The following is a 16,136-nucleotide window of genomic DNA, read 5'->3' as shown; positions in this document are numbered from 1 at the left end:
AAGTGCAAAACGCAGGGTGACCTACTGGAGGACGCGGCGGTATTTGCACCAAATCCGCTTTGAAATGTGACTTTTGCAGCTTTAGCGTCACATTAACGCAGGAATGCGCTGAAATATTCATATGGTTGCTAAATTTGTGCGCTACTTTCTGCATCCTGCACGATTGGATGCGTGAAACTCTCCAAATTCTTTGCTAATTTACAACCCAAAAGTGTGGAAGAACAATTTCTATCCTTTGTTATATGTCATTTTGAGCCTTGAGCAGCTTGTATGGTGAAGTTACAGCGTCGCTTTCTTTCCAAGAGCCACGTTTTGTAATTTGAGATGGGAGTTGCGTTCAAGTGCGCGGCTCATTTCAGGAGATCGCGTCCTGCAGACGCGAATCTCAGGTTTTTGGTGTGTGTTTTTGTGTGTTTTCATGAGGGGTGGAGTACGTGGAGGGGATTATAAAGTCACGTGCACACGGCGACAAAAACACAGATTTCATAACGCACGCGCGCACAGCGGCGTGCAGCTGCAGCAAATGTTGCGTTTACGTACATCTAGCCTCCGATATTACAACGTTTACATATCGAAATACAAGATAGCTCAAGTAATAAATAAAGAAATATGGGAATTAATCGATAAATAAATAAATAGCAGCAGTTGGTGAATTGTTGTTTTGGCTGACGCGCGTCCTCGACGTCATCCGCAGGACGAGGTAGGTCGGCTGTCACGTTCATGGTTCATTTAAGGTTTTATTTATTATTTATGTTGATTTCTGAATATTTTACATATTTTAAAACTGTCACGGTAGGATGTCGCTGATCTGCAGTAAACAACCAAGAGGTTGAAATAAAACGATATGTTGCGTTTTAGAAAATATTTGATAATTATTCTGTTTCATTTTAAATGTTTTAAGTTTTTTCTTGAATCTGTCTCCTGCAGGAATTAACAAAAATCTGATCTTTTTTTTATTTTTATTTTTTTAAACAAATTAAGTAAAAATTAACCAGAGTAATTGTATTTCCTGGTTAATACAATTCCCAGGAAACTGGTTCTTTTTGGGGGGTTAACCAAAAGAACCAGTTAGCCCGGAAGCAGATTCATATTCATGTTTTCACCGAGCAGTGAAATGATGAGGAACTTCTTGTATTTATTTACACATCCTGGTATCTGCACGCTGCCGCCTACTGCTGGTGGCGCGTTCACGCCGCACGGGAAATTATTTTCACTGCAATAACGACACCATTTGAGTTATTTATATATTTATATTTTCCCTTTGTTCAGAGTCTGGAAGGATGTGGAGATTTGCCAGTGAGGTTTTTTTTTTTTAAATCTGTTTTTGTGGATGTGTTAGATTTGTCTGTTTATACTTATTGTGTCTGCCAAAAGTTAAACAATTTCACATTTTGTCCTCTTGCATCATGATATAATGTAATTAATTACATTTTACTTCCACTTGTTGGTATATTATCATTTTTAAAAGGTTTAATCAAATAAAAATGTGAAAAATGTGGCGTGCGTTTGTATTCCTGTACTCTTGATACCCCTAAGCAAAGTCCTGTCCTGTTAATTGTTTAATTCATTTGTAATTTAAGTGCAACATGAACGCAGCTGTTCTGCAAAGACCAGATTACCCAGATTTGAGGATGCTGAGGAAACACGGTAGTGGCAGCGTCATGCTACAGGACAATTTTTAATTAACATTGTCTCTTTAACTCGGACTAAAACTCAAATTTTGACTAAACTCACAAGTGACTTTTATTGTTGGTATTATGACTAAAATTAGTATTTATAACTGTAAAACTCACAGTTATTACTTTTATTCTCGTTTACGATAACAAAAACTCACATTTAGGACTTTTATTCTTGAAATTTTGTCTTTTAATCTCATAGTTATTACTTTGAAACTCATCATTATGACTTCCTGTTTGGCTTTTATTTTTACTTTAATAGCAGAAATGGGCTTCCATGGAATACAAACGTCAGGTTTTTATGTTTAAAAATAGAAAAACCATTTATATCTGTCATCCCACTGCACAATTATTCAGTACTGTTTTGTCTTTCTAAAAAAAACCTAATTGAGGTTTGTGGTTTAAGTAAAAAAAAAAAAAAAAAAACAAGTTTCAAGTTTTAAAATTCATTTTGTTGCAACCTTAAGCAACTTTAAAGAAAAAAAAAATCGGCATTGGCCAAAATGTAAATTGGCTGGTCAAGTTGTTTAAACATCAGTGATCGGCCAAAAATCTGCAATCAGTGCAACCTTATTTTAAGACCTGGTTTTGCAGAACATCTCCTTTTATTTAGCTTCTGATCGCAGTTTGAGCCTGTCAGTCTGATAAATTGACAAATTTTCACCCTAAGACAATTCAAGCCGATCTCTCAAAGCAAGAACAAGCATCTATCTAAAACTTATCTAATTACAGAAGAGCATGAGTATAACATGCTCATGCTCAAAGGCAGTACAAAACTTCCCTGAGGCGGGAATGAACCGAGTTGTGATCAGTACTAAATGTCCCAGAGCAAACGGCTCCACTTCACAACTCAAAAAATCTGTTTAAAAGTTATTCAAACTAGATTTGAAGAATTGGCTACTAAACCTGGAATTTTGGAGAAATTTGATCATTCAAGTCACAAACTGCTGAATTTGAGCACAAACAAAACAATGTTAATTACTGAATTATTATTATTATTATTATTTATTTTTTACAAAAAAAGACTGTTTCCTAACTTATATACGACACTGGTGTACAACTTCCCAGCTAGTTAGCTACTAGCCAGCTAAGTTAGCTAGTTCACTAAGAGTGGGCAGAAACATTACATTATTCTAAATATAAATCGGATTATTTTTGTTGCTCAACTGTTGAGATGTTAACACACTAAGTGCAGTTATACTGTTATATTAAATACTGCTTTAGGAACCAAACTTCCCTACCTCGAGGACTCTAGCTAGCTGTTTTTTATTTACTATAATTTTATACATTCATTAAAGCAGCTAGACTAGACTACTTTTAGGTTAAATAGTTATTTAGTTTTTTTCTTGGTTTAAGCAGCTCCCTGAAGGAAAGTTGTGGGGGTTTCACACTAGTTTGCTGTGTATAACTCTCCGTGTTTCCATTAACTAGCTTAGTTCTATTGTTGTTTATACTGTAAATACCGGCGGTTTATTAACAAATAATTTTGGTTGAAAATATTTTTACAATACATTTGGTCATCACAGTTGTACCAAACCTCTGCGCTCATCTAGAAATCAGTATTAAATCTTTAAAAACTAACTTTAAGAACCGGGGGGTTTTTTTAAGTTTCAAAACGGTTGTCTTCTATCCTACGGGTCCGTGAAGGCAACGCGGCCGCCCATTGGTCGATTCGGTCGTCAATCGGAATGCGCTTCTCCTCCCACGTGGTGACGTCCCCCCTCTCCAAAGTAACCAGGCCAGTCCATTACGCACACAAAAGGCACAACAAAAGCCCGTGTTGGGAAAATGAGATCCGTCAGCACCTTGTGGACGCAACAATAAGTTCCCACCTGGCCGCATCACACGTGGACCGGAATCTGGACGGAGACAATCACCGGTTTACCCCTGAAAAGAAAAAACATCAACATTAGCATAAAATAACAACAACAACAACAACAACAACATCCATCTGGATGCAGTTTCCCCCACCGAGATTTTGACTCAGGTGGTGAGTAGATCCAACATTGTTTTCATTATGAATCTGTGAGGAAAGGTTCGGTTCTGGTGCCGCGTTGGGTTCACTGTCAGAACAAAAAACAAGAAGAAGAAGAAGAAGGAAAACAACGAAAGCAGCTCAGCCACACTGTTGCGCTTCGTCGAGCTCTTTTGTTGGGGATAAACACGTTTGGAGGCGGAAAAAACAGGGAATTAAGCAGATTGGAAACGAGCGGAATGTTGAGATTAAACCACGTAGATGTGGTGAAAGGATGCATGAGTTGTTTTATTTATTTTTCATGTTTAACAGAAGAGGACAGCGAGTCTTTTGTCTGGACACCTCTTCCTGTTCGCGGAGACGCACAGTGCGCCGCTTCTTTGTTTTCATTTCGAATAATCAGCTGATCCTGCTGGGATCCCTCAGTCCTCTCAGCGCTTATCTGCTGGTCAGCTTTAGTTTTTAATCATTCTGCAAAAGAAAACGCCATATAAAGACAAAACGGACCTGATAAGAAGGTGAGGAAGTGGATTCAAACAAAAGATGAGCAGCAAATGACTAGTTTATCACCTTTTAAAAAGCTTATTCGGTCTTTTATTTAATCTGTTTGTTGTAGGGAAACATAGATTATCATTAAAATAAGATAAAAATAAAGAGGAGATACTTATTACGTGCGCAGAAGTCACCAAAACCCTGTCGACTTGTCCATATTGGGTATTATTGAATAAAGTGTGCGTCATATCAAGCTGTCATCGGGGAAAACAAACGACCTATTATTTGCACTGATCGATCATGCTTAGACCGGAATTGGCTGATATTTGTTCCGTCTTTCTGATTGGCTAAGAAGCCATACAACGTTTGGCCTGTAAATGCATCATAAAGCAGGATGATGAACTGACTTTATGAGCGTTTTTCTTTTCTAGATAAAAATGAACTTAATGCTAGTGATGTAAAGTTATGTGAAAACAGAAATTTTTTAATTGTTATTCATGTTCTACGGACTCCTGTTAAAGACATTTAAACTATTAATTGAAATTAGGACAAAAGAAATCCGTGAAAAACTGAATCCATGTTGGCGAAAGTCGGAAAAAGGCCAGAAATCGGCTGATCAATGCGTCTCTGCTCCAGACGTTTGAGGTTTGCTGCTTTGATCAGATGGTAAACGTTTCAAAACCTTGAAACTGGAAAATGACCCGAGTCCAGTTAGAAACTAAAGTAACCCAATAGGAGAGAAAGATCAGCCAGTCAGGCTGCGGTGAAGTCAGGGAGGAAATTAAAACAAGCTGCCGTTGTTTGTGTTTAACGGCGCACCGATCAATCAGCCACAGATTGGAATCGGACGATTTTTTTTCTCCACCAGTGATCAAATGAATAAAAATCTGACTTTTTTCCTCTTGTTCATTAAATGCATCAAAACAAAGAACTCTCATAAATTTTAGTCTATAAGTGCATAAACCTTTTTTTTTCTTAGTAGCTAAAACAAATACGAACATAAACAAGTTTGCATTCACTTTAATGAACAAAGAGGGACAGTCCTGTTGAAAATTATTCCCTATGTGGAAGAGACCTTAATCATTTGTTTTATCATCTAAATCCTGAAATCCGTATCAGATCAGAGCATCATTAGCGTGTCGTGAATGCTAAGGCTAGTTAGCATAGCAACCGATGACGACAAATAAACGGTTCTCCTGTAACTATAAGTTGTTTCTTCAACTTTAGCACATTTAGCAGCGAATACATCAAGTTGATTGACAGCGCTAAGACCCGCCTCCTGGCTCTGATTTGTTGGTTTTGGTCGGGAGCGATGCATTTCTTCAGCTCAGGGAGGAAATCGATCTTTTCACAGGTTATCTGTCTCATATTAAACTGTTGTTATATGGTGACGGTCAACCAAATATATGAAATGTTTTTATGAAAGTTAAATGCTGCAGCTTTAAGGAGGAAACTCTAACTTGGAATCAAAACCATGAAATCGGCAAATGGAAATCGGTCACCCAACTAGAGGTGCACCAACAAATCGGACCCACATCCTTCATTTTGGAGATCGATCTTTCCTTTCTCCGCAAAGGTCTGAAAATCTTCCACTGTCCCATTTTACTCCCCACCAGGTCACATCTGCATTTCGTAATACTCAACGGACATAAACTTTTCAGACATAGAAATCGCAATCGGCATTCAGGCTTTTTAAAGATCGGTCAGAAAAGTGCAATCGGTGCATCCCTATATGTGACCTTTGGTGTTTTTGTTGTAAACGAGGGAAAAGTCTCTGAGTTTTCCAACATGTAGATGCAGGAACAGGTGGGGGAGGGGCAGAACTGGAGAAAATATTCTTGTACTTCCTCTAGCTCCTCATTAAAAGGACTTTTAACAGTATGAAGTAATTAAAAACACAACTTTTAAAAACTTGGCCTGTTGTCTTCAGTTTGGTGTTTTGGTCTCGCCTCGCCCTTTTATTCAGGGATAATTTCATTTATAGAGACTTCATAACTCACTTTATTTGTTGTTTCTGTTGTTTGTTTATTTAGTTTATATATTTACGGCGTTAAATTTCCATTAAAACTTTAAGGCTATCCATCTTTGATGATGTGTTACTATGCTGTAATTACTGTTATGTTACTTCAAAACAACAATATTATCGTTTATCGCAATAACTTCTGGGACCATTTATCGTCCAGTAAAAGGCCTCTTGGCGCCTCGTTGGATGTTAAAAGTGTTTGTTGTTGGGGAAGAAGCCAAAACAAACGCAGGAATGCAATTTCTGCTCTGCGGCCGGTATTTAACTCTCTGCTGGTATAATTGAATAAATATTTGAGCGTTTGCGTCACGTTGAGGGAAAAACAACCTGCTATTGTTCGCGTGTGCAGTGGACAACCTTTCCTTTCTGCACAAAGCTCATTTAGTGATGTTGATGATGCTGAGGTGTGACATTTATAAAGCTCTCTGCGAGTGTGTGAGTGTGTGTGTGTGTGTGTGGTTGCCTCTCGCCGTGCACGTGGCAGCGGGTTTAAACTGGGCTAATTCACAGAGGGGATTTGGCCCTTTTCATGCAGGGATTATGCCTCCAGCACCTGTGCAGATTATGCGCGGTGTATGTAAATACGGCTCGTCTGGGAGGCCAGCGCTGTGTTTATGTTGTCGTCTCAACGCGTGTTTGCAGAGCCGCCCAACACGACCCGCTTCCTGTTGGGCTGCGGAAGAGAACTTTTCTTTTTTCTTTTTTTTTTGTTTTTGTCGTCTGGCTGCCGGCGTCTGTCTCGACGCTTCTCTTCCTGTCGCAGCTCGTTTGGAAACTTCCAGAGCCGCTGAAGTATGTTTTAAATGCATCGTTATTGTTTTCCTTTCCACTTTGTGCAGCCCCTGACATTTACACACAATAAGTGTGAAAGTGAACTCTTGACATCCTTTTACTTTGCAAAAAAGGAGCTGGAGATTGTGTTTCTTGTGCAAAAAATAAATAAGTATGTATGTTTAAAAGTGCAGTGCGAAGCTTTTATAAAAGAGGCATCATTTTTACACATTTGTCTTAAAACTGTCACCATGTCATGACAGTTTGTAACAAGACAGATAATCTGTGAAAAGATCCATCTCCTCCAAAAAACATTTCTGAGTTTCAACTGTCAATTTTTTCACATTTGAAACTCATAAATTTCCTTTTTTTTTTCCTTTTTAGAAAATTTATGAGATCTCAAAAGCTACTATTGCCTCCTAAACAAATGCACAAAAACAACCAATCAGACAGGAGGCGGGTCTTACTGCTGTCAATCAAACTCTTGTACTTGCTGCCAAATGTGCTAATGGCAAAAAACCAACTTCCCGGTACAGGTTGCACAGAATTTATTGTTTTCATGTTTCTCTAAAGTAGCAATGAAAATATCGCATTGCAGTTGGAGTGCAACAAGATTTCATCGTACAAGAAATTTTAAAACATTTAAGAAGTTTCAGAGTTTCAAATATTGAGAATTTTTGTCGTTTGAAATTCAGAAACTTTTTTCCTCCTTAGTAATTTTCTTAAACTTTTCAAACTGAACAATTTCTACTTTTTCTTTTTTCTCCAATGGCCGTAATGCACCGTTGCATGATTGAACTTCCTGCGCTGTTTGAAATGCAAATTGTTGAACGTTGAAAAAATATTTTCAAATCTCTTTTCTTTGGAAGCTTGAAGCTCAGCCTGCAGTAACAGAACCGGACCAGCCGCGGTTTCCCTGCACACAGACAACAATGCTCACACAAACAAGTATTTTCTTTGACAGATGATCCTTTTAGCAGATGCTGGCTGTAAAACCACTGACACATTCAGAGCAATTAATAAAGAGAATTGCATTGACAAGATGAATGAGAGGCTGATAAAAGGCAGCAGACCAGAGGGTGAAAAGGAACAAACCTTTTCGGTATCAGTTGGCGAGGACTGATGCTTTTTTTAAAAGGCATTAATGTCATCTTTGATTTGTGCCGCAGCACAGTAGGAGCAGATTTTCATTTTGTGTGAATATTTGCTGCTGTTGAACACCTGCAGAGATTTTTCTGTTAACAACTGCATGCGTCCACTATTCTGGTCTGTCCTGTTTAAAGCGTCATCTGGTGTGCAATTGTTTCTGCAGACCTAAAAATAGAACAAAAGTTCCTTGTTAAAGAAGTTTTTTTTATATGCTTTTAAAGTAGAGCTGCACATGTGTGCAATTTTGGAGTATTAAAAGACTTACTTAGTTCAAAAAGTAAAACTTGTATGTAGCCGTCACATATATTTGAGTCTGCCACAGTGATTTTTATAGTCATTAAAGCAGCTATCGGTACTTTTTAGTGAACAGCTGCCAAGTTCTGCTGGAAAATGAAATCAGCTTCTCCATAAATCTTGTCATCAAAGAGAAGACACCAGCAGATAACACGACTCAGCAAATCAACGGCGCATTTCTTCTGAATTCCTCCTAAAATATTCATTAAGTTTCATATTTCATTAATTTATTAATTACTCATTACGTCATTAGTATTCTTTATGCAATTAAATTTTTTTGACGGCCGGAACCTTTGATCCGGCCCTCTGTTTCTGGTACCTCAGTAAATCCGACGCACAAGCTACATCCCCAAAAAACAAAGTTGCTTCTTTTCATCCATTTGAGGTTAATTTCTGCTTCTAAATCGATCTGATTGGATGCTAGAAAAGATTATTGTTATGTTCAAGTTGCGCTGAAAGAAGTTAGCTTATCAGTGAAGCTATTCAAACCTGAATTAGCATCTGAATGCAAAACATGTAGCAGCAGCACAGACGCTAACGCTAATGTTAGCGTCCACATTTCTAAAGAAGCTCCATGACTGATCAGAAGTTCCTGAAACACTGGAAAGCTGAACTGTGATGGTTGAACAATCTAAAAAACAGATTTAAAACAACCTCGTGTGTTTATTTATTCAATAATCTATCAACAAAAACAGTTTTTGAATTGAAAATGTTGCGTGTTTTGTCCATATATATCTTTCATCTAAATCACTATTGACTAATTAAATGCAAACCCTACAACTAAAAAAATTTGACTTCCACCTCAAATGAATACACTTTTTTCTTCCACTCAATTATCTCCCTTTATTGGAGGACAGTTTTGTTTACAGAGATTTCATAATTCATTTTATTTGTTGTTTCTGTTGTTTATATATCTTGGATATTTAAAATGTCTTCCAGCCCCAGTGTTAAATATTCATTAGTATTTAAAGTTTATTGATCTTTAAGAATGTGTTCTTGTGTTATTGCCGTTGTATTACTAGAAAATGTTCTCAAAACAACAATATTATCGTTTATCGCAATAACTTCTGGGAAAATTTATCCGCCAGTAACATTTGTTGTTGTTAAAGTCTATTATTGTTATATTTCAAATCATTCCCAGTCGACTGTTTAACGTCTGAGGGATTAATGTCAACACTTGATGCACGCTCACTTTTATTCTTCACCTTTGAAGCAACCATCTCAAAACTTGTTTGTCCTGCAACTATCCGTCCGTTGGGACGAAACACTCACAAATTGCAAATAAGTGAGTTTGCAACCAAGTGAATCATATTACGAGACGTTTTGATTGTTGGAATATTTTGTTACTTTGCCACACATTCGTTGTGCACAACCCACGATTGTAATCATGTAATAGACGATTGTAATCAAATGATTGCTCCAGCTAATGAGCCGTGTTCGTACTGGAAATATAATCAGGATCATGTTTGCTAAAAATAGCCGATGCAGACCGCGCCACTAACCGCTTCACCTCTGTGGCTTCTCCTCCGCAGGCTCGATTTTCTCCTGTGGTGTCTGTGTGGAGCGTCCCACACACCCACTCCACAACAACGACGGCTTTTGCTTGCATCTTCCAGTGTTTCTTCTGTCAGCAAGTCCAGCAGAGCTGCAACTCTTCCAGTGCCAGCCCTGACACCAGCGAGGAGCCCTGCCCCACTGACATGGTGAAGATGACCAAGTCAAAGACCTTCCAGGCCTACCTGCCATCCTGCCACCGCACATACAGCTGCATCCACTGCCGAGCGCACCTGGCCAACCACGACGAGCTCATCTCCAAGGTAACCCTGCTCCGTTCGTCTTCATTGACAGCCCACTTAAAGGTGACTTGTTGCGCTTCCTTAAACAGGAATTTTGTATATCCCGAATAGTTACGGGATATACAAAATTTATAATTTTTTTTGCATAATATCATTCCTACATAGTGAGATCTGCCTATTCTGAGCTGTTTTAGGGATCCTGTCACTTTAAATCCAAATAAGCTGCTGCTGGCCACGCCTCCCAACTCAACGTTTCCACTCGCATCTGAAAATGGCTGCAAACATTTACGCAAATTTACGACCTTCTTATGTCCAGCAGCCATTGCAAGGTGCTGGTTTGTGATGTCACATTGTGGAAGGTTTTTGAAATGGTTCAATTTACAGACACAAAAAAACATTAAACTTTTTGCCCAAAAATGACTGGGTGTTTTTTTTTAAGTGCTTTGGTTATTTTTAGAGGTAAAAAATTTGCTAAAAGATTAATTTTTCACCCTTTAAGGGTATCTTCACATCTGCCACTCTGTTCTATTGGAGACCAAAGTTGCAGCATTTCTTACATTTTCAGCTGATTAAGAAACCGAGCGCAACTTCCTTCTTCATCAAATGTAAACAAAAATGGGGCGTGCCGTGGTGGCGTAGCGGTTAGCGCGACCCATATTTGGAGGCCTTGAGTCCTCAACGCGGCCGTCGTGGGTTCGACTCCCGGACCCGACGACATTTGCCGCATGTCTTCCCCCCTCTTCTTCCCTGTTTCCTGTCAGCCTACTATCATATAAGGGACACTAGAGCCCACAAAAGACCCTCTGGAGGGGTAAAAAAAAAATGTAAACAAAACTGGAGTGGCGTCAGATTTAAGCAGTTGTAGGATTTCTCTTTTTTCTTGATAAAATTTCCATTTCTGCCGCTGGCATTAGACGGGCACATTTCTTTGGTTGGATTTACCCAGAATGCATTGCGCTGTAGTCCGCCTCCTGCTTTTGGCGCGGTCTCTGGCACCAGTGTTCATTCCAATCAAACCGAAGTCGAAGTTTGTAGGTGATTGTGAATTCAATGACTGAACCAAACTTTCTAGACAAACGAACGAGTTTGCTTAAAGTGGACTAAACAGAGCTGGTGTGAATGCAGCACCCGAAAAGAACCTCGCAAGTCTTCCACTGCTCTATCAACGTTTATACTGACGGAAAATAGCTTGAGGGAATTTGCAGCTGTCTGTTGCTTCTCACCACAGACACATTTGGTCCCTTCGGGTCGCTCAGCTGGGGAATAAAAACAATACATCCATGTGACGCTCTTCAAATACTCGTCAACTGTTTGTGGTGGCGCTTCCCTTCGGGCTAAACATAACAGCAGAAAGTGTGATGTAGCAGATTTGGGAGATGTAGGTTACTGTGACACAACTAAGCTGTTTTTATTTGCGCTAAAATTTAAAACATGTGGTGATGTGAGGACCGATGAATGAACCTGAGCAAGTCGAGTCCAGTAGGCGAGTCAAACTGATGAGGGCCGTTGCTTCACGACGTGTCAGGCCCTGTCATTGTCTTCATAATGTAGCTCTGATTTATTTATTTAGCCTAAATGCAAACCATATTCAACTTTTTCCATCAGAGCTTTTTCCCAAAAAATATTCCAATTTTAGTCACTTAAATACAGTATGTGGAACTAGTTTGGATGCGTATCAGATTGTTTTCAGAGTTTCTGCTGTCTGAACAATCGTGTGAAATTTTATCCGACTTTTAGATGCGAGACAATTCTGCACCGCACTGCAAAAACACAAACTGTCCTTGAAATAAGACGAAACTAACTTACAAGTAACATTTCAGCAAAGCTATACAAGCTTGTTGTAAGTCAATAATTTATTTATATTGATTTACAAAAGTACTTATTCCATTGCCAGATTATTTAACTTAAGGGAAAAATGTCTTGTTTTAAGTGAAATCATTTGCCAGTGGAATAAATACTTTTCTTTTGATCAATATCAAGGAATTATTGACTTAAATCAAGCTCCTGTATCTTGTTGAAAAGTTACTCTAAGTTAGTTTTGTCTTAATTCAAGTGTATTAAGATATTTGCACTAGAAACTAGACTAAAATACTTGGTAAGATTTTGTGGTTTGCAGTGCAGAAGAAGCCAGACTGACAATATTTCCAAGAGTTGGTGTGCACAGCTAAAATAGCTAAAGTCTACAAATATTTGATACCCCCACTAAACACACACATAACTTCCTATTCTGCTAGTTTAAACATCAAGTATGCGTTAATATGGTCCAAACCCGCACAGTCAGAACCGTCAGCAGAAGCTAACATGTACAGTCTTATTGTTCTTTTAGATTTACCGATTGTTTGGATAGCAGAAAGTGCTTAACAGAAGGTTTATTTACCGAATTTGAGTCAGGTGAAGCTAAAACTGCCACTAGAGCTGTTCTGGGTTGAACATACTTATTAATAAAAGTATATATTTTTTTATGCTAAGTGAAAAAATAATTTTTTTGCACAGTTTTGGCTTAATTACTGATTGTTCTTTCAACAAAGAGCCTTTTTGCGAGTCTGTAAATTCCAGTAAACAATTAATTGATCACTAAATTGGTTGATTATTTAACTAATCGATTAATCGTCATTAATTGAATTAATTGTGAATAATTCAATTAATCTTTTCAGCCCTACCCTAGTTAGACTTGTACAAGTCCTGGATGGAGGGAATTTCAGCCCTGATGTTTCTCTCTGGCTTTAGCGACTGATCAATTACTAAATTAGTTGCCAATTGTTTCAATTAATCACAAATTGTTTCAGCCCCTAATTGTCACCACTTAAAGGTTTCTGCAGGCCTTTCATGAAACATTACTCCTGGGAAGAAAATAAACCCTCAAATAGCCAATTAATTTCCATTCCCAATCGTTAATGGCTCCCTCTGTATTGGTGATCAGTTCTAGCTAAGAGAAAAAACAAACCCAACAAATTGAACATTCAGGTCACACGGCAGCAGGATGCTGAAGATGCAGAGCGTTCCCCAAGCAGAAATTGCCCCGTCAGGCCCAGTCATCAATCAGCCTGGTGAGAACCACAAATGTTGGTGCGTCTTTGAATTTCCTTTGCTGTGTCCCGGTTTATTAAAGACGTTTGAATTATTGAATTTCCCATTGGCCAAACAATGATGGTCTCTCACTGACATTTGGAGCTGCAAACCCAAAAAAGCTTTAGTCGATGTTGATGGTAGAATCTGCAGCTGGGGAGGGAAAGTGAGTAAAGTTTCTAGGTGATCAGATTGAGACGGAGCTGCAGCACTGACCTTTGTGTTATTATAGGAACTTGACAGCACGCTACCCCCAGTGCTGCTCTCTCACCACGCTCTAAGCTGATTATTCAAAAGACAACGATGATCAATCTGCGCGCTCGCCGTCTCCGTGTCAGAATCCATTTCCCTGCTGGAACTCAGAGACATTGTTGATGCTGGCAGGAAAATGGATCCAAAACCCAACGGTGTCTCACTTTCCAGCAGGATCAGAGGTCTAATCTCTCTAAGTTTAGAACCCATTGTTGTTGTTTTAGGGCATTTTTACACCTGGTTGTCTGGTAGACTCGAAACGGCTCATTTTCCAGAAAAATTAGCCGTTTGCAGATGCGCAAACAGATACAGATACAGATATAATCTGTTTTGATTATACAACCTTGTCTTTTCTAGCAGCCATTGTACAGCAGTAAAACCAGCTGACGTACTGGAGCTCCTTTGGGGTTGCTAGGTAACGAGCGGAACTCTGGTGGAGTGTCTGTTGGAGCGGTCTCCGGTCCAATTGGCGTTGACATACAGGTAAAAGCCAGTAAATTAGAATATTTTGAAAAACTTGATTTATTTCAGTAATTGCATTCAAAAGGTGTAACTTGTACATCATATGTATTCATTGCACACAGACTGATGCATTCAAATGTTTATTTCATTTAATTTTAATGATTTGAAGTGGCAACACATGAAAATCCAAAATTCCGTGTGTCACAAAATTAGAATATTACTTAAGGCTAATACAAAAAAGGGATTATTTAGAAATGTTGGCCAACTGAAAAGTATGAAAATGAAAAATATGAGCATGTACAATACTCAATACTTGGTTGGAGCTCCTTTTGCCTCAATTACTGCATTAATGCGGCGTGGCATGGAGTCGATGAGTTTCTGGCACTGCTCAGGTGTTATCAGAGCCCAGGTTGCTCTGATAGTGGCCTTCAACTCTTCTGCGTTTTTGGGTCTGGCATTCTGCATCTTCCTTTTCACAATACCCCACAGATTTTCTATGGGGCTAAGGTCAGGGGAGTTGGCTGGCCAATTTAGAACAGAAATGCCATGGTCCGTAAACCAGGCACAGGTAGATTTTGCGCTGTGTGCAGGCGCCAAGTCCTGTTGGAACCTGAAATCTCCATCTCCATAGAGCAGGTCAGCAGCAGGAAGCATGAAGTGCTCTAAAACTTGCTGGTAGACGGCTGCGTTGACCCTGGATCTCAGGAAACAGAGTGGACCGACACCAGCAGATGACATGGCACCCCAAACCATCACTGATGGTGGAAACTTTACACTAGACTTCAGGCAACGTGGATCCTGTGCCTCTCCTGTCTTCCTCCAGACTATGGGACCTCGATTTCCAAAGGAAATGCAAAATTTGCTTTCGTCAGAAAACATGACTTTGGACCACTCAGCAGCAGTCCAGCTCTTTTTTTCCTTAGCCCAGGTGAGACGCTTTTCGCGCTGTTTCTTGGTCAACAGTGGCTTGACACGAGGTATGCGGCAGTTGAAACCCATGTCTTTCAAGCGTCTCTTGGTGGTGGATCTTGAAGCACTGACTCCAGCAGCTGTCCACTCCTTGTGAATCTCCCCCACATTTTTGAATGGGTTTTTTTCACAATCTTGACTAGGGCGCGGTGATCCCTATCGCTTGTACACTTTTTCTGACCACAGTTTTTCCTTCCCTTTGCCTCTCTATTAATGTGTTTGGACACAGAGCTCTGAGAACAGCCAGCCTCTTCAGCAATAACCTTTTGTGTCTTTCCCTCCTTGTGCAATGTGTCGATGGTCGCCTTTTGGACAGCTGTCAAATCTGAAGTCTTCCCCATGTTTGTGTAGGCTTCAGAACTGGACTGAGAGACCATTTAAAGCCCTTTGCAGGTGTTTTGAGTTAATCAGCTGATTAGTTTGTGGCACCAGGTGTCTTCAAAATTTAACCCTTACACAATATTCTAATTTTGTGACACACGGAATTTTGGATTTTCATTTGTTGCCACTTCAAATCATCAAAATTAAATGAAATAAACATTTGAATGCATCAGTCTGTGTGCAATGAATAAATATGATGTACAAGTTACACCTTTTGAATGTAATTACTGAAATAAATCAAGTTTTTCAAAATATTCTAATTTACTGGCTTTTACCTGTATGCATTCGGACCGCACCAGCGTTCATTTCAACCAAACAGTCCCAGATTTTTAGCTGGATCAGAAGCTGAATAATAATTGCGCAAATTGGAATTCCAAAAATAAATTAGCTTAATGGAAACATGGCAATTTTGAAAAACATTCGTCATGTTTTGAGCTAGGAAGTGATGGTTTTTCAGCTGTGTCGAAATGTGATCAACAGCAGGATGTTACTACTGGCGGAAAAGACGAAGAAGACGAACAGGAAGTGATTGTAGGATGATGGCGCTGCATGTTTTTTTCAATGACTTAGCACATGAACAAACTTATTATCTCGTGACTTTAATTGTTTTTCTTATTTAATAGAAATACCGCAATTGCGAAATTGCGGTGGGGTTTCGAAATTAGCAGAATATCAACAAAGTTTTGCATAGATTTGTAATGTAAATGCAGCTACTGTTCACTTTTTGCTCTACGTTCGATTGCATGTTCACACATTCACTCCCCAAACAAACCAGATTTTCAACACAAACTAGAGTTTGATTGTTTGTAACCTTTACTGAACCAGGAACA

The 16,136-nt window shown here is 39.1% G+C and overlaps 1 protein-coding gene across 4 annotated transcripts in view; it reads left to right on the top strand.

Annotated features, from left to right (window-relative positions):
- ypel1 (yippee-like 1) overlaps nucleotides 1–16,136 on the top strand; it is a 47,571-nt gene that overhangs the window by 607 nt on the left and 30,828 nt on the right. Inside the window, exons 1-2 of one of the 4 annotated variants that reach the window (XM_028032981.1) lie at nucleotides 7–700; nucleotides 9,913–10,197. In XM_028032981.1, the coding sequence (XP_027888782.1) occupies nucleotides 10,081–10,197 (117 nt within the window). In that variant the 5' untranslated portion in view covers nucleotides 7–700; nucleotides 9,913–10,080. Of the gene's footprint in view, nucleotides 1–6; nucleotides 701–3,300; nucleotides 3,667–9,912; nucleotides 10,198–16,136 lie in introns of those variants that run through there. The other 3 variants (XM_028032982.1, XM_028032979.1, XM_028032980.1) reach the window with 3 other exon arrangements.

The sequence above is a fragment of the Xiphophorus couchianus genome, chromosome 12, assembly GCF_001444195.1.
Source record: "Xiphophorus couchianus chromosome 12, X_couchianus-1.0, whole genome shotgun sequence".
NCBI lineage: Eukaryota > Metazoa > Chordata > Actinopteri > Cyprinodontiformes > Poeciliidae > Xiphophorus > Xiphophorus couchianus.
This window is presented reverse-complemented; position numbering and strand designations above follow the sequence as displayed.